The following is a 23,071-nucleotide window of genomic DNA, read 5'->3' on the forward strand; positions in this document are numbered from 1 at the left end:
CAATCGAACTAATAGCCAAAGACTCAAAACACTGACATTGAATAAATTGACAAAAATGAGTTGCCATCCATAATCGACTCCTTGTTTTTTTTTTCAAGTCCTCCACCAAGACTTGTATTATTGGGCCCATGGTACAAAGGTAGATGCATCGGCGAATTGCTACAACAAAGCAACTTTTTTGTAATGTAAACTGTCAAAATTTTAGCCAAATTTTGTTTTTTTATTTTTTATCGCTTGTGTTTGTCTCATGGTACAATTGGGCCATGAGCTAACTCTACGTTACGTTTCCGTTACTAACTGTGCTAAATTTAAAACTGTTGCTGTCAAAGGAACGCACCCTTTTGTGAATGCAAAACAAAAAAAGAAGAAGCAGAATCAATTAAACTTGTCGAGAAGCGCCAGATTCGTTCAAATTACAGCCATTTTGTTCACATTGTTGTGATTTTTGCGAGAATAGAAATAAAAACATAAATAAAGAAAAAGTCCTGCAAAGATGTGGAACAATTTCGAGCAATCGCCATTGGAAGATGAAACAATTTCAAATGCTTTCTCTTCTCGGGGAATATTTCGTATTACCAGCGAAGATGAGGTGAGTGGTGGAATGTTTCAAGGATTTGCTATTCGCATGTTTATATCACGTATCTTGTCCCTATTACAGATTTTACATCATCCTCATGTCCAAGCCTCAGTGCAAAACAAGCGAATGGTTGTGGCTGTCGATAAAAGCATTTTCCTTTTGGAAGATGAATTGGTGGCCAAGTGTTTTGTGCTATCCTTTAATGCCAACATTGATGTTTTGGCCATCTCCCATACGGGCAACTTGATTGTGTGTGGCTTAAGTGATGGCGAAATTCATGGAATCTATATCAAAGGCTTGCCATTGTTTAGTCAATCCATAAAAGTGGAAGATATACATGTTGTGGGTGGGAAGACTTTTTCTGGAATACAACAAGTGGGTAATACATTCTGTGTAACATGTACAAATGGCAGTGTCTATAGGTGGGTAATTTTTGGTGAGCTTTTTGGAATATTTATAAGATAAATTAAAATTGTTTCTATGATCTTCTAGTTTATCTGAAATCGATGAAAGTCCTTTGGAAGATACGTTAAATTCATCATTGGCTGAAAACGAAATAAGCGATTTGGAAAAGCATTTTTCAATAGTTTGCCTCAAACGTTTGTTTACCATTCGTGGTTTAAATGAAATCACTGCCGCTTTGTTGATTAATCAAAATTTGGATTTTGTTGGCAGCAAGCAAATGGAACCACTTGTAATTGCTGGATCCCATAATGCTGTCTATATACGATCTTCCCAAGATGATATAGTACGTTTAAATATTCCCGAAATGTATCAGGGGGTTAAGGAAATCTACAATTTGGAAAATTTCATGTAAGTATAGGTCATAAGTGTGCGATTTTTTAAACAATTGTTGTAGTTGGGGTAATAGTAGCTTTATCTTGAGTAGTACTTTTAAAGCCTAGAATTTAGAAAATAAACATGAAAACATTTGGGGAACTATCAAAGCCACAAGCATGTCAGCAAACATAAAACGTACCGATTTCACCTTTGCCGTACTTTGCAAAGGATCAGTTGCCGATCATCAGGACTAAGTATGAATATTAAAGTCATCCATGCATATCACAGTCACAAGCCAAGAACTAGGAACAAGGTCCTCAAATTTAATCCGGCAACACTTTGGGGCAAACAAAGAAATCTTAGATAGGGCGGAAATCCGTTAGGTCGGACGGTGTGCAAGTATGGTCTTCTTCTTCAGAAGCAATTTCAGGTTGATTCGACCAAGAAGATAATGGTTTCTCACGATCCTAGGAGGCAGATCAGACCACAAAGCCAACAGATCATTACTGAGAAGGCGAGCAGTTCTGCAGAAAAGGCGACATTTTAAGCTAATGGGCAAGGACGTAAAAAGCCTCATGCCTAACCGACCCTATTGCGTCAAATGACGAACTTCTTGTGACAACCCCGGAAAATCTGCGACGGCCATTCGTTGCTAGTCGAAACCGAGGTAAATCTTGGAGATCAACAGTTTGTCATTGATTTTCTCCACAAAGCCGTCAAGGTCACAAGAAGAAATCACTGGATTTCCTTGTTCGAGCTATAAATAACCTAAGGGAACTTTGGGAGGGAGTTAAGCACACTGCTTAAAAACCAGATTTCTTTACATCGGACTGGAGGACATAAAGATCGCTTCGGACTGCTCACTTTAAAAACCAAATCTCTTTACATCGGACTATAGGACATAAAGGTCGCTTCGGATTAGGATGGAATCGCTTTGTTTTGGAAGTTTTGGTTGATCCCGTACAATCAAATAATATTTTTTGTTTGTTTTCACATCCATAGTGTTATACTCACCAATTCTGGCCATCTATTGGAACTTTGTCCCTATACGAAACTCTTATTGGATACCTCAGAGTTGACAGATCCACCTTTGCTAATCGACGACCTAATTGTTATGGATTGTAATGATGAACATATTGAATTCTTAATTCTTACGAAACATACAAAAGAAGATGAACGTTGTATTAAAATTGTGGATTATCCAGGTACGAATAAGCTTTCGTTACTTTTATACATAATCACTATTTGTTTTATTTAGGTCTTAAGTGTCATAATGAGTTGGATGTCTCGGAACATTCTTGGCTTGTACAACAACCCAAATGTTCTGTGAATTTATATTACTTATCTGGTAGTGAATGCAATTCAAATGACTTACCCACCATTTTGGAAATGATATTGGTTTCTGAAACACATCCCAGTGAACGTTTCAAGAAACTGATAGCCAAGGGTCACTTGGAAGAGGCCGAAGATTTTGGTCGGCAATTTGAGTTATGTCTGCAACCAATTTACGAGGCCAAAGCTAAAAAGATATTGGTTGAAATGAATTCATTGGGAGATGTAAGTGAAACACAAGCAGTTACTAGTAACACCTACCATCGCATTTTATTTTGTTGTTTTTTTTTTCGCTGCAGAACAATCCCGAGTTATTAAATGGCCTCTTTGCTAATCTAATGGAGCTTTTGCAGAAAATTGAAAACAAGGAATTCTTCCGGCAGAACCGTATGTTTAACATACCATCCCGAAAGATTTTGGAAAAATATCTCAAAGAAGTGCTAAATCATTTGGATGAAGAGGTAGGTATTGTATACTCCCCAACACTCTATCATTTCCTTCTTCCATTGTCCCATAACTTCCCTCTCTTCTCTTCACAGATTGATGAACAACATATTCTGGAAATAGTTGAACAGCTGGATCGTTTGAAAACATTGGCCATTTTAGATCCCTATGAAATAAATATGGATTGGCAAAAGTTTGTCTATCATCCGAATTTAACCAAATATATAAATTCCCTATTTAAAACTGACATGTCTATGGCATCGCTAATATGGAAACGTCATTCATGTGCCATATTACCTCAACTCAATGAAAATGAATTAAGAAAGTTACTAAGTTTAATACCCAGTGATACAAAACCCTTCGACATTTTACAATGGTTAAGGCAATTTGTTCCGGTTGTTAGTAATACCCATCCCAATATAATGCCTTTTATAACCGATTGGAGTATTGAGAAAACACGTTCACTGCAATATGCCGAACATTGGCCAGAAATTGGTTTGGAATTTTCAACAAAAGTCACCGAGATATTTGAAGATATACAATTTATGCATTCCGATGTAAGGCGACAACATGAACGCAATATTTCTAAGCTAAGGGATTTGGTTAATGCTCTACAAGATTTGTTTGTGCTGAAAAAGAGTTATAATTTGATTTTTACATTGGATAACTATTTGCAGGTGAGTGTTTTGTAAAAGTCTTACTTGTATGAATAATAAATAAAAAAATAAATAATTAAATAAAATCTTATGTAAATTAATTATATGTAAATAATTTGTTTACAGGATAGTATTGATGAAACAGCCAAATGTATTCTACTTCGTGTCCACTTGGATAATTTAAAAAGTTTGGTCAACGATTTCCTTTATCCCATATACCAAGAGAAAGGTAAATCCCCCGTGGCTGCCATAAGGCGTTACATTTGTCAATTGGTTGCCAGTCGAAATTCCTTTTCCACCTGGCTTGAGAGATCTGTGGCTTGCATAGATTTATTGCACAATGAAGATGATCGTTTGGAATCGGCTTTGCTGGTATTGCAGGTAAGTATATCAAAGAAAACGACAATATTCATAAGGTCTAATAATTTAAAACTATTTTATCTTCTTTTAGAACTCTCCCGTCCCTTGGCCAGACACTGTTGATCCTCTCATCAGATTACGTTACTCCACCCATCCACTGGCTTTGAAAATTAACACGGAATATGAAATTCAAGTTATTAAAATTATGAAAGCCAAATATAATTGGCCCACCGATTGTGCATCGGATATGAATTTAAGTTTATTTATGTTTCGTATTATTAAAATGGATCTGCCCGATATGTTGGATGATATACGTATCTTGACGAAGGCGGCACCAGAAATTGCCACAGCAGCGAATTTTAATTGTTGTTATCAAATGGTGCGCAAGGGGAAACCAGATGTGGCATGTGCATTTTTCAAGTCGCTTAAGGCGGACATAAATCCTAAATATGCCACAGAAGTTGCGGAACTATTTGCGGTGAGTTTGGAGATTTAGTTTGAAAAAATAATTTCAAGGATTATGGATAAATAAATGGATATGATACCACGACATCTCCGAAGGAACAAGTGAAACTTTTCTCATATAAATGAGCGCATGTCGATTCATATTGGCTCAATGATATGGGACCTACTTTTTATCGCTGAGTCCGAACGGCATTTCGAACGACAACATTTGTAGAGAAGCTTTTCAATGCTTAAATACTCAGGAAATGTATGCCAATATTACATTGAGGTGATTTGCAACGGCAGAACATTTTGATGTTGTGGGCACAGATTCAGCCGCAGAACTTCTGAGTGCTACGCAAGACCCTGAAAGGTCTTCTATTAATAGTGGACCCCATTGGACCTGTTTAGAAAGTTATCTTAGGATATGAAGTGTCATAAATTGTTTTTTTTTTTATTTCCAGGAAGTATTGGAACACTCACCCACACCCCTGACCGAAGAAGCTATTGTGGAGCAAAAAAATCTAATAGAATTCTTTAAATTCATTACACCAAAAACTTGTAAAACAGCCCAAAAACGCTTAAAGGCTATACAAAATCGTTTTACGCTACGTCACAAATATGATTTACAAATTAACGATGTCATTGATTTGGCACCGTATTCAAATCGCCTACATTTCCTCAGCATGGCATTGGAAAATGTTATAAAACGTAGTCAGGAGACTGACAATGTTTGCAGTTATTTTGTTGGAGAAATTTCCGAATTGGCACAAGCCTTAGATTTATCAAAAATGTTTGTGGTTAAACAATTGTGTCAACGTACCAAATGCCTTATCATTACGTGTGCCCTAACCTATAATATGTTGGATATTATCGATTGTAATAAAGAGAATAAAAATGATTTTATCGAATTGGCATTGGAGTTATTGGCCCAACAAATACAACTTACGAAAAGTTCACAAAACTCCAGTACATTGGCAGCTTTGTTGAATGATAATGACCCCTTGGCTTTTCCGCTGGCCTATGAGTTATTGGTGCGGGCCTCAGTTGTGGAAACTGCCCAAACAAGTGAATTATCAGAGTTGATAAATTATGTGCGAGTTGGTAGTACCGGTTATAGTACAGATGCAATTTCAAAATTCTATGAGAATCGTGAAAAAGAAATATCTCAACTAATTTGTGAGGCTATAGATGCTTCGGAAATTACAGTGGGCGAGATAACCTTGAATTTCTCAACGAATCTAAATAATTCCTTTGATATAAAACAGGAAATTAAACCGAAAAAACGTTATTCGGTATCGGTGTTTGATGATGTGGCACCGCTACCGACTCAAGCGGCCCAGGCAAAGGTACGTGGGAGAAAATAATCCAAGTAACCTTGTAATTTTTTAAATTCTTCCTTTTCCAGGTGAATCACAGTGAACATATACACATTGTAAAATTTGTCTCCCGGACCCTACTATTTCTCATCGTTCAAACCCCTCCCACCAATCATCTCTTAATTAAATTAAAGGAATTCATTTTTGGCGCCAATTTGGATACAAAAATCGATGTGGACAGTGCCAAAGATGATTTCTTTGTATCACTGGAACATCTGATTAAAAATAAAATGCACACTGTCTGGTATAGCATGGCTCAATATGTTTTAGACTATCAACGACGACACAATTGTAAGCTGTTAAATTGTGATTTTGTTTCGCTACAAATGGGACGGGTGTTTAGACACTTGCTCTCACAGAAAGAAGTGAATTTTTTGGGTAAGTCCTTAACGCAAACATTTGACTGATTTTTTTTTAATTCTAGCATCTTTTTTTGCTATTATAGATCTCTTTGTCATGCTCACGGCCGATCCACATTCAGCAATGCTTTTGGAAAAACTTGAAAATGATTTGAAAACAGATCAACAAAAGGTCAATTTTCTCATACTATCAGAAATGTATAGCATCCATTCGGAAGACACCCTCAATGTGGAGAATATACGAACAAAGTGGGTCATCAAACATATGTGCTTTTATTTTTGGCGATTTTTATAATTATTTTAAATTTCTTGTTTCCTTGTAGACGCATCAAACATTTCTATTATATGGAATTTTGCAAACAGGATCCTTCAATCAAAGGTAAATTCAATGCTGATATCGATTCAATTGAACAGCTGCTGAAGGAATTCCATAATAAACAATTGGATGTTTCATTGCTGGAACGAATGAGTGCCGATTTCAATTTGGACTATCAAAAAATGTTGATAGCACAGGTATGTTGTAATTGAATATGCAATATTAATCTTTAATATCATTCTGGAAAAAACTGAGAATTAAGAACTCTATGCTTAAAAAGGTATTCCTTCTATTAAACAACGTTATGAATCGCACTCAAATCTTGTATAATATAAAACGTTTCAACAGCTATAAAAAACGCCGCCATGGTCCTATTAACCTTTTCCTTAGATAACAGATAGAAGATCTGAATATAAACTTGAGGTAGAAAATAAGTTTCCAAAATGTAAAAGAAGCGCTTTGTCTAAAGCATTTTTTTTATGGATCCTCCTATGGTGTCCATCAAAACTTTTACGTGTTGCTGTTTATAAGGCTAAGACAAATATGTACAAGCGCCACCTCTAGAGAAATGGCAACACTAAAAGTACAGACCACCACCACCGAGAAGTTATGTCTACTCGACGGTAGATGGATGTATTGGATAAAAGAGTTTTTGAAAATCTTTGTATAAGGCTCTTATGGCTAAAAATACTATACTTCCATTATTACCCTAAATATTTAAGATTTCACACCGAAATGGACTTGTTTAACCCATTAAAAACGAAGTTGGCGAAGCTTTATTGTTGTTATTGTAGCAACACAAATATGTTCGTTCGCATATCTCTTCAGTTATTTGATTTTCGTTTCCCTGAGTCCAGATTCAAAAATTCTGCAACCTGGACTGGCTGCGTTCCTAAAAAATCAGGAGACAGGCGAGTGGATTTCCCTGGGAAGTTAAGCAAATAAAGTTTGTTGTGCGATCACAATCATTCTATTAATTCGTGCCCAATACGAATTTGGCGGCTGCCTTGCTGGCGTTCTTCCACTGCGATGGAGTACGGAGTACGGCATTGTGAATGCTATCCAAGCGTGACTAATATGTTTGCTAATCATGAGGTTCCTGTTTGTACCTTTCGACTTCTTTCTCTACATTACGAAAAAATCTCCTAACAGGCAGGACAGGCTCAGGCCAATAACACCCAAGCAGTTACTGCATTAACAACAACTTATTGTATTGATGCATCGGCAAAATATTTGTCTCGTCATAAAGATGGTACAATGGAGTCATGAAGAATCACCCTATTGTTGTTCTCGGGGTGGCATCCTGGTAAATTTGAATATTCTTCCACTGCGTACGTTAATATTTGCATACCACACTAGCGCCGTGAAGCTTACCACATATCGTCCTATTGCTTTGTAAGAGGTCAAGAAGGTTCCTTTTTTAGCACCCGAAATGCTGTCGGCCAGCGACTGGAGAATCTTGCTTTGTAAGAGGTATATTTATTATATCCGAATTCCACAAACGATTGGCGTCCACACATATATTTGATTATCCGACTTTTCAAACACGGCTCAAAGAGCTTGGTATTGTTGGCGGTATCGAATGACTGTTCTCTAGGCCTGTTCTGGTTCATTCTTCGACTGATATGTGTGGATATGGCGTGTAATGCTTTTATGGTACTGTGCATTTTCTGAATTCCATGCTGATGTTCGACAACTAGAAAACTTCTCTTTATGTTGAGGAGTAGTGCCTCTAGCATCTTCGCTACTCGCGACAGGAGGGGTATCGACCTATACGTTTCGCCTTTGCTAGCATCCTTGCTGGCTATAGTAATGCCATCTTTTTAGGCTTCTGGTACAATATGGGTGACTAACGATAAACTGAGGACACTTGTCAAATACTCAACTTCGGATTCAACCAGTTTCTTAAGCATTGCCATGGAGATTCCGTGTAGGTCCAACTTTATGGATAATTTCGCGTTTCGGATAACATCTGCAATATCGCTAATCGCAAAATGTTGTGGTACCTCCACGGCTGAAAGGGCTCTTATACGATGTAGCAAACTCATTTTCGTCATCATCACTATCACTCCCGGAGTGCTCTACCGAGAATGATTCAACCGTTGTCCACAATTTACTTTATACACTGTAACAATGTTGCATGACTTCAGAAAGTCTAGCCACTTTTCCGCTTATTTTCGACTACTAGCCTAGTGACTTCAAAAGTAAGTTCCTTAACTCTTGGGTTTTCAGTGCTCGTATGACGAACTCGTTGGCAAATGTTGTCTAATTTCGGTCAATCGACCATCAGGTATTTGCGAGCGGCTGCGATGTTGTCCCGGAAAATTCTCTCAGTAACCCGAGGATCTGAGGGAATGAGCAGCTCTCTGAAGCAGTGATTGGTAAATCCTTTGAATCCTCCTTGCCAGTAGGCTTTTCCATGGTTCAGAAAAGTACGGCGATCAGAGGTTATAAAGTCGAGTGGTCTTTAAACGGAAACTATGATAGGATGATGGTCTGAGCCAAGGGAACTGTTGGATTACCAAGGCACTTCATTTATTAGACCCGTACAACAAGGTTGATGTCTGGCTAGTGTCTTCGTAGGAGCATCTTTGTATATGTTTTTTTGTGGGCCTGTCAATGGAAAAATTAGGTCCGCATGTGCTTATCATCATCCGAGCCTCCCTACCTAAATCCGCTGAGTTATTTGCGACTGTTTAAGATAACCTTACCTTACTCATCCCTCCTTTTCAGGTCATAAGCATATTGCAGGCCCAAGAAATGCAGTTCGAAATCAAAACAGATAGCTTTGGGGATGAAGAATTGGTCATGATAACCACCGTCGAGAGTATACGGAACCTTTGTCAACCTTATATAAATGAAATTAAAAACACGGAATTGTTAACATCAAAACTTAAACAATTTATAGATGAGGTAAGCTAACAAGTCCCAATCTATTCTTAATATTTTATTACAGAAAATATTGTCTACATCCGTTCCACAGATCAACATATATTTCTATGAATTATATTTGTGTGTCATTGAAATTCTATTGTATTTCGAAGCGGTGCCCAAAGAAATGCAAGTATGGACAAGTATATTACATTTCCTCAAACACAAAATGGTGGTAAGGCGTCGCAATCGTCCGGGTCAATTGGAGAATGATATGTGGTTTGAATCGCAAAAGGAGATTGGTGTCTTACCGAAAATAGCCCGTTATCGTTTGCCATTCAAACCCATAGTTGAACAACCTCTAAAGGATATTTTAGATTCGGAATTAAATGTGGATAATTGTGAATCATGGTTTCCCCTCATACAAATGCACACCGTTCTTAAGGGTTCCACCGATATTGCTCATAATTGTGACTATTTTTGTATGTCAGCTGTTAAGAATTCCATCACCGAGTACAAGAGTCGTGATGATGGTGAAACATGGCATTTACAACCGACCAATAATGCATTCCTCAAATCCATATTGCGCTTAGTCAAACATGTACACAATCCCTCAAAGGCTTTCTTGATTTTATATTTCGTTTCCAATTATGCCCCAGATGGTGCTGACCAAGTTGAAGCTTCCTATGAGTGCTATAAATATTGTATAGAACATGAAAAAGAAATAACCGATAGTAAATGCCAGGAGCAGATTATAAAAATCAAACGCAATTTCCCCATATTGAAGACTCAACATTTGCTCTACATTTATGGTTTAACTGACGAAAAAACAATGCGTTTAATTGAAAATCCAACAGAGCTAATCTATCATTTGTACCATCATGATGTTCTCTTGAAAGGTGGTAAATTGGATATAAACACAGTGGTGAAAGAAATTGCCGATTTACATAATTTGAATTTGGAAACAATACAATTTAAATTGTTACAAAAATGGTTATCATTTACTGTGGAAACACCGGACGGCACGGTGTTGGATGAAACACTCTTTGAAGATCAAAATTTGGCAGAAAATGCAAATGAAGATACCGGAACATCAGCTGAAAATGTTATAAGGTAGTAGAGAATATCTCGGCATGCAAATGACATGGAAATTAATTAATTGTTTGTTTTTGTTAACTTCTTCTTTTTAGAGCAAATTACGTCATAAACAGTTGGCCCAAAGAAGTGGCAGTGCAATTTTTGGTAGCCCATATCTTTCCAGCAGATGGGTAAGTTTGTTTTTAATTTTTATAAAATTTAAAAAAAAAATGAAGTGCTCATTTGAGTGTTATTCTGGAATATAAAGGGTTTTTGCATTCTGCAACTTTATAGTAACTTGCGACCTTTTTGCAACTGTTAAACCTCTAGAACATGAACTGCATAGACAAATCAGAGTACTGTTGGTACGAATATGTGTTTTTATTATTTATGCATATTCTCGTCCAGATGGAAATATTAAATATTTTTTTTGTAAATAAGAAAACTTTGGAATATAAATGCATTTTTTATAATAATCCCCTCACATGAATCTTTTTATTTTTTTCCAGCACCGTTAATACATCCAAACAGTTACAAATGTATGAATGTTATTTCAAACTGTATGATGGCAGTAAATCTTTCGATAATACCCTGAGCCAGAAACAATATATAACTATTAAATGTGTACATGAGTTGAAGAAGCTTGGCTATAACTCGAGTCTGGATAAATTTGCACAAAGCAATAAAATCGATATTCTCAAAACAATTTGGCAACGTAACACCCACAATGCCAATACATTACAAATTTTGGCAAATATTTGTCTTGGTTTTGATATCTACTTATCTAAAGTTTGGAATGGTATACTAAAGCGAATGGTTATGATTGGTATGGTTAAGGAATTAAATGCTCTGGTGGATTTACTTTCATGTAAACCCCAGTTGTTACACACCGAAGGTTTAGTATTGGCATGGGACTGTGTTCTGATGCATCCATTTAAGAATGCCAATCAAACAAAGTCGCTGGAACAGGAGGAACTATTGCATAAGACTTTATTCAGGCTACAGGTAAAGTGTTGTACTAAAAGAGTGGAGAATTTTATGTAATATTTATTTCGGTTTTTGTTTGTTCTTGCAGAGTTGTCCAGTTGTACATTCTTTAAATCTGTTGAAATTTGCCGAAAACTGTGAACGTCTCAATAGACCACATATGGCTGCAATATTCTTGGCATTCTGCCGTACCGATGAACAAAGAAACCAAATTAAAAATGTAAGTATATAAATCTTCAATTGGTAGATATTAAAATTTGAAAATTAAAATAAAACTCTACACGGAATCGCACAACTGAGCCCTTTAGAGATATTTAATATATACCAATGGACATTTCCACCATGTAGCCTTCTTTCTTTTAAATTTATTTTTAATTATCTTCTATTTACAGCTCATTGCAACTCGCAACGCTAAAATACGCCAAGACATTTTAGATTTGGGAGATGCTGGCATTCTGCCGTTTATTTTAAATTTTGCTCTTAAAGAATTAAAATTGTAAGTAATTGCCCCTTGGTTTTTTGTTTTCTTCATGGAAATATACAGACACACATAAAGGTATTCATATCAATAATCATAAAATATAAAAAATACATATACGATTAAGTTATGTTTACTTAAAGTTAATTTATTTAATGCACATTTTATTCTTTATTTTTATCATATGAAAATAATAAATAAAACAAATTATTATGAATTAACGAAATTTAATCGTACAATTTATAATCAAAGTAATATTTATGAGTCTACTTTAACAACAATACATTGTATATTGAATAGGATAAATGTATTAAGAAAAAATAATGTATATTTATTTATGGCCATCTTATCTTTTCAACTTTAAGTGAGTGACAAGACAGCCAGACATGTTAACATTTTTTAGCAGAGGTTTCGTCATACGAAGAGTTGATGGGACTCGGGCTGAAAGAACTTCTGAATATTATTGTCTGTAAATCAAAAAAAAAAAAAAAAAAAAATCATCAGGATTCCAAGGTTACAGTTCGACTTTACAGGAATGTTGTCTACTACAATTTAGTTTTTATTATCTGCTATTCCAAGCCCTAAAACATGGCCTGCTGGTCCAAAAAAAAAAAAAAAAAAAAAAAAAAAAAAAAAAATTAAAAGCAAGCTTGGTCTGTTGGTCAAAAAAAAAAAAAAAATAAATAAATAAAATAAAATAAAAAATAAAAACATCAAAAAAGAAAATTATAGTTGGACTGCTGGTCAAAAAAAAAAAAAAAAAAAAAAACGCGCGATTGGTCTGCTCCTTCAAAAAAAAAAAAAAGAAAAAAAAAATTAAATCCATGACGCTTGGTCTTTTGGTCACGAAAAATTCTTAAAAAGCCACGCTTGGTCTGCTGGACCAAAACAATTCTTTAAAATCAATGCCTGGTCTGCTGGTCCCAATAAATCCTAAAAATCCACGCTCGGTCTTGTCCCAAAAAAAAAAAAATCTTAAAAATCCAAAAAATGATTAAAAATCCACACTGATCTCCTGGGTCCTAAAAATTTTTTAAAAAATCTATGTTTGATTTTTTTATTTATTTATTTTTTTAAATCCGCGCTTGATTTTTTCATTTTATATATATATTTTTAAATACAAGCTAAATTTTCTTTTTAAATTTTTAAAAATCCGCGCTTGATTTTTTCATTTTATATATATATTTTTAAATACAAGCTAAATTTTCTTTTTAAATTTTTAAAAATCCACGCTTTATTTTTTTAAGTTTTTAAAAAATCCTTCCTTGATCTATTGGTTCCCATTTTTTTTTAATCCTCGCTTGATCTGCTGGTTCCCAAAAATGTTTTATAAAATCCACGCTTGATCCGAAAAAAATCACGCTTACGACCCAAAATTTATTTAACGGTTGGGTCCCAAAATTTTTTTTAAAAGAACTAACGCTTGGTCCCAAGCAATTGTTTAAAAAATTAACGCTTGAGTCCCAAAAAAATTGTTTAAAAATCCACGCTTGGCTCGCAAAAACTTATTAAAAAATAAAACCTTGGTCCCAACATTTTTTTAAAAAATCCTCGCTGGGTTCCAATAAAATGTTTAAAATATTAACCCCCAGTTTATGTATTTCGAAACGAAAATGTGTGCGCATGAAACACACCCAAACCTTAGTTTTTGAAATATTATTCGCTTTTGGTTCAAAACAAAAAACAAATTTGAAAAGCACACTCAAATTTGGTAGTTTTTCTTGCGTATTCATTTTCTTATCGACATACATAAACAGGTCCTTAGGCTTGGTTCCCAACTACTTTTTTAAAAAATCCACGCTTGGGTACAAAACATTACTTAAAAAATTAACGCATGAGTCCCATTTTTTTAAATCCATGCTTTATTCACAATTTTTTTTTTTAAATACTTTTGGTTGCCAACATTTTTTAAGAAATTAACGCTTGGGTCCCAATTTCTTCTAAAAAAATTAACGCTTGGATTTCAAAAACTTCTTCAAAAATCCACGCTTGGGTTCAAACATTTTTTTAAGAAATTGACGCTTGGGTCCCACATAATTTTTAAAAAATCCACGATTGGGTTCAAAAAAATTTATTAAAAAATCTACTCTTGGATCCCAAACTTTTTTTTTTAAAACACGCTTGGATACCAGAAAAAAATTTAAATAAAAAATAATTAAAAAAAATTAAGTTTCAGGGCCTGTTTATGTATGTCGATAAGAAAACGAATGCTGAAGAAAAATTACCAAATTTGAGTGTGTATTTCAAATTTGTTTTTTGTTTTGAAGCAAAAGCAAATGAAATAATATTATTTCAAAAACTTAAGTTTGGGTGTCTTTCATGCGCACACATTTTCGTTTCGAAATACATAAACTGGGGGTCAGTGTTTTATTTAGAAATGCACTTAAAACTAAAAAATAATTGTCGCTTAGTCTCAATAAATATATTCTTTCTCATGATGGAATCTCTCAAATAAAACGCTTGCATTTAAATTATGAATGGTGGCAAAACTAAACGGCAAGCGTGTTATTTGAGAGATTCCATCATGAGAAAGAATATATTTATTGAGGCTAAGCGACAAATTATTTTTTAGTTTAAAGTGCATTTCTAAATAAAACACTGAAACTTAATTTTTTTATACCCTACACCACTATGTGGGGAGGGTATTATAAGTTGGTTTTGGCCAAAAAGTTTGTAACGCATCGAAATAATGGTCGTAGACCCATACTTATATATACCAAAATGAATGTCTCGACGAGCTGAGTCGATCTGGCTATGTGTGTCCGTCCGTCAGTCCGTCCGTCCGTCCGTCTGTCCGTCTGTCCATCTAAACCTTGTAATCACGCTACAGGTCGCAATTTTGATCGGATCGTCACGAAATTTTGGATGTTGATGGGGATCCCGGAGGGGAAGAAGCCTATTGATTTTGGCGATGGTCGGATAATATTTAGGGGTCGGAAAGGGCAAAAAACTTAGGTGGATAAAAAGACAACGTTTTTTTCCAAAGCGAATATATTAGCTTCTACATGGGCTATACCAAAAGCAAAACCTGACAATGAAAGTAGAAAATATCACCTTTCGAATGATGTAAAGTAGGTGCTCGTAGGTGATCAAACAACGAAGATATCACAATAGTAGCAAATAAAACCCCAATTTTAATTTTTGCGATTTTAATTATATTGACGAATATCACAGCTTTGGTTGGAAACTTTACAAAAGCAAAGCCTGACTATGAAAGTAGAAGATCCCATCTTTACAATGACGTAAACTAGGTCGGCGTAGGTAACCAAATAACGGAGATATCGCAATAGTCGGTAATACATCCCATTTATCCATTTTTTTGGAAATCACGCTACAGGTCCCAATTTTAATCGAATCGTCACGAAATTTTGAGGGTTAATGAGGGTCTCACAGAGGAAGAAGCCTATTGATTTTGGCGATGGTCGGATAATATTTAGGGGTCGGAATGGGCAAAAAACTTATTTGGACAAAAGTCAACATTTTATTTCAAAGCCAATAACTCTGATTCTTTAAGAGGTATATCAAAAGCAAAACCTGGCAAGGAAAGTAGAAAATATCACCTTTACAACGATGTAAAGTAGGTTGTCGTAGGTGGTAAAATAGCAGAGATATGGCAATAGCCGATAATGCATCGCATTTTCCGATTTTTTTGTAATCACGCCACAGGTCGCAATTTTGATCGGATCGTCACGAAGTTTTGGGGGTTAATGGGGGTCCCACAGAGGAAGAAGCCTACTGATTTTAATGATGGTCGGATAATATTAAGGGGTCGGAATGGGCAAAAACTTATTTGGAGAATGGTCAACGTTTTATTTCAAAGCCAATATCTCTGTTTATTTAAGAGGTGTATTAAAAGCAAAACCATTTTCCGATATTTTGTAACCACGCTACAGGTCGCAATTTTGATCGGATCGTCACGAAGTTTTTGGAATTTTATGCGGGTCCCACGGAGGAAGAAGCCTATTTATTTTGGTGATGGTCGGATAATAGTCAGGAGTCGGAATAAGCGAAAAGCTTATGTGGAGAAAAGTCAACGTTTTTTTTTCTTATGAGACTATTTCCGCTTCTAGTAGGAGTATTCCAAAAGGACAGCCCGCCAATGGAAGAAGAAAATATGTTCTTTACATTGACGCAAATTATGTTGGAGTAAGTGGGCAAACAACCGAGATATCGCAAAATATATTATAAAATATAATATATATTTGGGGGGTTGATGGGGGCCCCACAGAGGAAGATGCCTATTGATTTTGGTGATAGTCGGATAATATTTAAGGATCGGAATGGGGAAAAACTCATGTGCAGACAAATTCTAAATTGTATTCTTTGTGAATATATCGATTTCTAGTAGGGTTATTTCAACGGCAAAGCCTGTCAATGGAAGAAGAAAATATTACCTGTACATTGGTGTAAAGTAGGTTGGCGAAGGTGGCCAAACAAGGGATATACCACAATAGTCGGTAATGCATCCAATTGTTCCATTCTACAGGTCGAAATTTTGATCGGATGGTCACAAAATTTTGGTTGCTTATGTGGGTCCCAGAGAGAAAGAGGCATATTTTTTTGATTAAAAACCAAAATATGTTTGGTGGTAGTCGGATTATGTTCCCTAAAATAAATGTTTACCAGTGAAAAGCTTATGCACAGGGGTAGTGGTGTAGGGTATCACATGGTCGGCCCCGTCCCGACTATAGCCTTTGCTCACTTGTCATTTTTGCGATTTTAATTATAATGACGAACATCACAGCTTTGGCTGGGGACTTTCCAAAAGCAGAGCCTGACTATAAAAGTAGAAGATCCCATCTTTACAATGATGCAAACTAGGTTGGCGTAGGTGGTCAAATAATAAAGATATCGCAACAGTCGGTAATACATCAATTTTTTCCACTTTTTCTGCAATCACACTACAGGTCGGAATTTTGATCGGATCATCACGAAATTTTCTCATAGAGATAGAAACATATTGATGTTGGTGATGTCGATAGTAGTCAAATATAAAATTAAATATTAATTATTTTGGTTCAGTTCGCCTGAAGTCATTTGGTATAAAAGCCAGATAGGTGAAAACTTTCATATCTCCCTAAGAGAAATGTTTTCGAGTGAAAAGATTATGCACAGAGGTAGTGGTGTAGGGTATCACATAGTCGGCCCCGTACCGACTATAGCCTTTTCTCACTTGTTTATTTTTAACTTTTTAGTAAATACATTTTTTTGAAATTGGGTGGTACCGTTATATGGAGGCCGTATTAAACCTTGACCTACGTCCACAATTTTTAGTGGGGAAGTTCCTGGACCATTGAGAACTCCAAATGCAAAGTTACAGCAAATTCGGGCTAAAAATGAAGACAAAATCGTCAAATACCAGAAATCGGGTGGTGCCGTTATATGGGGGCTATAGGAAACAATGGACCCATATTGGTTTTGGTTTCATATTCATGTATTGTCATCTAAATCTGAAAAGTGTGCAAAGTTTTAGTTCGATTGGTCAACTGCAACCGTGTTAAAAATCAGTTACCAGATTTGAAAAGGAGGTCAAGTTAGACACCGTAAAAACACTGTAAGAATGGACCCATATTGGTTTTGGTTTCATATTCATGTATTGTCATCTAAATCTGAAAAGTGTGCAAAGTTTAAGTACGATTGGTCAACTGCAACTGCGTGAAAAATGAGTTACCAGATTTGAAAAGGAGGTCAAGTTAGACACCGTAAAAACACTGTAAGAATGGCCCGATATTAGTTTTAGTTTCATATTCATGTATTGTCATCCAAATGTAAAAAGTGTGCAAATTTTATGTTCGATTGGTCAACTGCAACTGTGTGAAAAAATAGTTACCAGATTTGAAAAGCAAATTAGATAAAACACTGTGTAAAAATGGACCAATATTGCTTTTGATTTCACACTCATGTATTGTCATCCAAATCTGAAAAGTGTGCAAAGTTTTAGTTCGATTGGTAAAGTGCAACTGTGTTAAAAATGAGTTACCAGATTTGAACTAAACACACACCAAAGCAAGTTAAATAAAACACTGTAATAATAATAATAATAATAATAATAATAATAATAATAATAATAACAATAATAATAATAATAATGATAATAATAATAATAATAATAATAATAATAATAATAATAATAATAATAAAATAAAAAAAAATAATAATTCCCGAAACAAAAAAAAAAAAAATAAACACACGCTTGGACTGCTTGCCCCAAAAAATTAGAATCCACGCTTGGTCTACTTGTCCAAAAAAAATTAAATAAAATCCACGATTGGTCTAGTTGTCCCAAAAAATTCTTAAAAATGCAAGCATGGTCTGCTCGTCTCAAAAAAAAATCTTAAAAATCCAGTCACAAAAATATAGATCCCAAAAATAATAAAAATCAACACACACGTCTGCTGATAAAAAAAAATCAAACCAAAGCTTGATGCCAGGTGCGATTGGGAAACCCGCTTGATACCTCTTTTCAATATAAAACTCCCAGCATACATTTTTTGGTTTTTCATTCTTTATTTCAATTTCAGTCTTTTATTTCCTTTCTTGTCTTCCACAAATATAGCATATATTCCTCCTCTGACACAAATATTAACATTCCTTTAAAAAGTTTGCATTTCATAACGCCGATTCATTTCTAATTCATCCATTTCCTGTAGAGGTGTAATATTTTGGCGACGATTTTTCAACATCTTATACGCAGCTTTTGTGCGCTTGACAGGCCTTAAGACTTTGATGCCATATAATACTGCCGTGACTAGAGTGACACCCAGCAAAATCATAATAATGCCAAAAACTAAATGTTGTGGATTGGCTGAGGAGCGGATGTAAACAACAATTTTATGTGGTTCATCTTCGTCATTGTTCTTGTTAATGGTGTCTGCAGCAGGAATACAATAGCTTTGTTCTGGTGCCAATGTTGGAGTAAAATCATCCGTATCATCCCATTTGGGGTTTAGATGGTAATTTTGTAGGCAAATACATTTTAAGTCACTGGTTTCTGTTGAATTGTCTTTTGGATTGATGCGTGTACAAAGCGAATTTGGCGGACAATCGAGTTGTGGCGTAGTATCAAGGGAGCAGCTTTTCACTGGGCGGAAGAAGAAGAATAAAAACAACAAAGAACATTTAGTAAATTAATTCAATTCACGATTTCTTGTTATTTTTTTTAGTTGACAATATCACTTACAAAGATCATCGTCGTCATCATCATCAGTGTCTGCCGCCTCTGCTGCCTCGATTACCACCACCCTCAACATTAGCACATAGCATAACACTATCAACACAAGCTTTTGTTTAACCATAGCTCTTTATTTGTTTATACTTTTTTAATTAGCACTTTTTGTTTGTTATTTTGTTATTATAATTTTTATAGAAAAGGGCATTACTGCCATGTTGTTCGGTCTCACTTACGTTACTAATATTTGAATAGCTGCGACCGTTTAGCTGTGGCATTCTACTGCCTTACATAATTTTTTTTCGCCCCTACACATAGTGGAGAGAGTGTGATTAGTTGGTTATTCTCTTTGTTGCGAAACGATTATGGGTATATGTTATTAAAGAATCTTTAAAAAAATCCACGTTTGATGTTGTGTTGGTCCCCACAAAAAATCTTTAAAAAATCCAGGCTTGATGTTGAGCTGGTCCCTACAAACATTTTTTTAAAAATTCGTCGCTTGATGTTGTGCTGGTCCCCACAAAAAATTCTTTAAAAAAATAGACGCCTGATGTTGTGTTGGTCCCACAAAAAATTCTTTAAAAAAATCCACTCATGATGTTGTGATGGTCCCCACAAAAAATTCTATATAAAATCCACGCATGATGTTGTGTTGGTCCCCACAAAAAAATCTTTAAAAAATCCACGCATGATGTGTTGGTCCCCACAAAAAATTCGTTAAAAAATCCACGCACGATGTGTTGGTCCCACAAAAAATTCTTTAAAAAAATCCACTCATGATGTTGTGAAGGTCCCCACAAAAAGTTCTTTAAAAAATCCACGCACGATGTGTTGGTCCCCACAAAAAAATCTTTAAAAAATCCACGCATGATGTTGTGTTGGTCCCCACAAAAAATTCTTTAAAAAAATCCACGCATGATGTGTTGGTCCCCACAAAAAAAAATCTTTAAAAAATCCACGCATGATGTTGTGATGGTCCCCACAAAAAATTTCTTTAAAAAATCGCCGCACGATGTGTTGGTCCCCACAAAAAAATCTTTAAAAAATCCACGCATGATGTTGTGTTGGTCCCCACAAAAAATTCTTTAAAAAAATCCACGCATGATGTGTTGGTCCCCACAAAAAAAATCTTTAAAAAATCCACGCATGATGTTGTGTTGGTCCCCACAAAAAATTCTTTAAAAAATCCACGCTTGATGTTGTGTTGGTCCCCACAAAAAATTCTTTAAAAAATCCACGCTTGATGTTGTGTTGGCCCCCACAAAAAATTCTTTAAAAAATCCACGCTTGATGTTGTGTTGGTCCCCACAAACAATTCTTTAAAAAATCCACGGTTGATGTTGTGTTGGTCCCCACAAAAAATTCTTTAAAAAATCCACGCTTACTGTTGTGTTGGTCCCCACAACAAATTCTTTAAAAACTCCACGCTTAATGGTCTGTTGGTCCCCACAAAAATTCCACGCAATTGTTCGTTGGTCCCCACAAAAAATTCTTTAAAAATCCAAGCTTAATGGTCTGTTGGTCCCCACATTTTTTTTTTAAATTCACGCTTAATGGTCTGTTGGTCCCCACAAAAAATTCTTTAAAAAATCCAAGCTTGATGGTCTATTGGTTCCCACAAAAAAAAAACTTTAAAAAAATCTGTGGACCCCAGAAAAATTCTTTAAAAAATCCACAAAATCCACGCTTCTATAGATCTTCAATATATATATATATATATATATTTTTTTTTTTTCAAATCATTGTAGGGGTTTTGAATAGTCGACTATATTTTGAAATTATAAATGTGCCTTTTGTTTGATTTTGCAAAAGCAACACAATTTAGTATTTTATTGCTTCTGTTGTATTTTTTTTCACGTATTTAGTACGCCTTCATTTGGGGTTTTATAATTTCACATTTTATCTTATCTTCTGCCGCGCAGAATTAAAAAGCCTTTACATACATATCTTTGATATTTGAAATTAACTTAAGGTATCTACTTGTCATTTTTAATATATTTTTCATTGATAGTGGGATAGGGAATTGAACTCTTCTTGTCTGTCATTGCTTCGCACTTTCCCACCTTTGATAAATACGAAAATGTATTGACTTGTGCTAAAAGCTATATGCATTCTTTTTTACCAACACATGTCATTATATTGTGTATGTGAGTAAATTTAAGTACTAATTTTGTGTGTTTTGGAATAATAACGATCACTTGTTGTGGAATTATGTTTTCATTCTCAATCACAATTAGGCCTTAAGTAAACATTCAGAGAAACTAGTATGTACATTTGTAGATAACAATGAACAAACACTGATAAGCTGCGAAGAATAATTGCTCTCTTATGTCTATTTATGGGTATTTCCCATTTAATTTAAATTTCAAAATTTTAAGTTTTTATACCCCCACACTATAGGTAATTTGCCCTGTTTTTGAGACAAAAATTAATAACAGCGGAATTAATGGATTTTTTAACTTTTTAAATTATTTATGTGTGAAAGTGAGATAAAAGAAAGATTTTTACAGATAAATTCGGATATAACGAACAACGGTTATAAGCAACTACGTATATAACGAACAAAGCTATTTTTTCCAATGCAATTTTCATAAGTTTTCTTATACATAACAAACTGTTGAAAACGATCACGGTAGTAAGTAACAAAAATTTTGTCCCCGCGAGTAGATTTTCCAATAAATTGTTACTACAGTTTTGTATATTTTTTGAATATACGCTAATAAAGACGAGTTTTAGTACTCCCTTAAACCGTATCAATGATTAATATGTAATAGAGAGATAAAATAAAGCTTACTACTGCCACACCGTTTATAGAAAACCACGGATATACTGAACAATTTGTCGCCATTACTTATTTTACTTGCAATGAAATTTTAAACAACAATATTTTTTAAATTTATTGTTTATTTCCTCAAACCAAACTTCCACAATTTTAAGACTTTTTATTGAGAAGTACCCTTATAAAATCTCATAAATATCAGAAAACGGGCAAAATCGGGTTTTGAAACCTAGTAATACCAATGCAGAAGACTTTCAGTAATGTGTTCTTGGTGGCAAAATCACGGCCAAACACGGCCAATTTAGTATAATATGCTGTTTATATTAGAGCTTTTTGCAGGGTTAACCTTCTTTGAGAAGATTTGTTTGAAATATAAGCAAAGGAATTGACATTTAAAACCCTGTCGGTTTGTTAAATCCGGTTATATATAAACGGGGTATAATATGCTGTTTATATTAGAGCTTTTTGCAGGGTTAACCTTCTTTATGAGGATTTGTTTGAAATATAAGTAATGGAATTGACATTTAAAACCCAGTTGGTTTGTTAAATCCGGTTATATATAAACGGGGTATAAGTCTATATGAAGTGAGTTTAAGAAAAATAAAATATTTATTTCTGACTTTTTGTCTTTTTTGGTCCCTATCCAAAATGTTTAAGCTTTATTATATATTAAATAAATTCCTCTCACAATTGCCAATCTATTCTATTTTACATATATTTATATTTAGTTTATTTTTCCGCGGTTTTAAATACATTGAAATATGCCTTACAATATATATTTTTTAGTTTTTCTTCGAAATTCTCTCTTTGGCTGCAATTTAAACCGCGATAATGACGCTATTTTGAAAAATATCATTCATATTAATAAATTTTGACATGTTCTTTTTTCAATGCCAACTAAAAAATTATTATTATTAAAAGTTGCAAAATCGACTTTTTGCCTCAAAAACTGGGCAAATTACCTATAGTGCAACAGTCGTTTTTGACTCGTCTTGAGCTCGAAATCGATTTTCATCACATACCTGGGGCCTAATTATCAGGTATGTGATGAAAATCGATTTCGA

General features: G+C 34.7%; 2 protein-coding genes across 2 annotated transcripts; one reads left to right on the plus strand and one right to left on the minus strand.

The window, feature by feature from the left end:
• The first annotated feature begins 214 nt into the window (after positions 1–214).
• rod (kinetochore component rough deal) lies at positions 215–12,083 on the plus strand. The gene is made up of 19 exons (XM_073983953.1): positions 215–589; positions 659–999; positions 1,070–1,390; positions 2,360–2,562; positions 2,616–2,914; positions 2,989–3,150; positions 3,229–3,810; positions 3,916–4,170; positions 4,241–4,627; positions 5,058–5,942; positions 6,002–6,350; positions 6,418–6,580; positions 6,655–6,844; positions 9,381–9,560; positions 9,631–10,631; positions 10,709–10,786; positions 11,105–11,600; positions 11,671–11,802; positions 11,975–12,083. The coding sequence occupies exons 1-19, from the start codon at positions 494–496 to the stop codon at positions 12,080–12,082; spliced, it is 6,228 nt and encodes a 2,075-aa protein (XP_073840054.1). The 5' UTR covers positions 215–493; the 3' UTR covers position 12,083.
• Positions 12,084–18,547: 6,464 nt separating this feature from the next.
• On the minus strand, positions 18,548–19,476 carry LOC141402497 (uncharacterized). Its single transcript, XM_073983965.1, has 2 exons — positions 19,241–19,476; positions 18,548–19,141 (listed from the first exon to the last, which is right to left on the minus strand). The coding sequence occupies exons 1-2, from the start codon at positions 19,353–19,355 to the stop codon at positions 18,654–18,656; spliced, it is 603 nt and encodes a 200-aa protein (XP_073840066.1). The 5' UTR covers positions 19,356–19,476; the 3' UTR covers positions 18,548–18,653.
• Between the last annotated feature and the right edge of the window lie 3,595 nt (positions 19,477–23,071).

This window comes from Musca autumnalis, unplaced genomic scaffold (assembly GCF_047663935.1).
Source record: "Musca autumnalis isolate F117 unplaced genomic scaffold, ASM4766393v1 scaffold_1, whole genome shotgun sequence".
Lineage (NCBI taxonomy): Eukaryota > Metazoa > Arthropoda > Insecta > Diptera > Muscidae > Musca > Musca autumnalis.

Coding starts and splice junctions, on each gene's coding strand:
- rod (XM_073983953.1), top strand. CDS start 494: ATGTGGAACAATTTCGAGCAATCGCCATTGGAAGATGAAACAATTTCA. Junction 1,000..1,069: donor ACAAATGGCAGTGTCTATAG/GTGGGTAATTTT, acceptor ATGATCTTCTAG/TTTATCTGAAATCGATGAAA. Junction 11,601..11,670: donor AGACTTTATTCAGGCTACAG/GTAAAGTGTTGT, acceptor TTGTTCTTGCAG/AGTTGTCCAGTTGTACATTC.
- LOC141402497 (XM_073983965.1), bottom strand. CDS start 19,355: ATGGTTAAACAAAAGCTTGTGTTGATAGTGTTATGCTATGTGCTAATG. Junction 19,142..19,240: donor TGATGACGACGATGATCTTT/GTAAGTGATATT, acceptor TCTTCCGCCCAG/TGAAAAGCTGCTCCCTTGAT.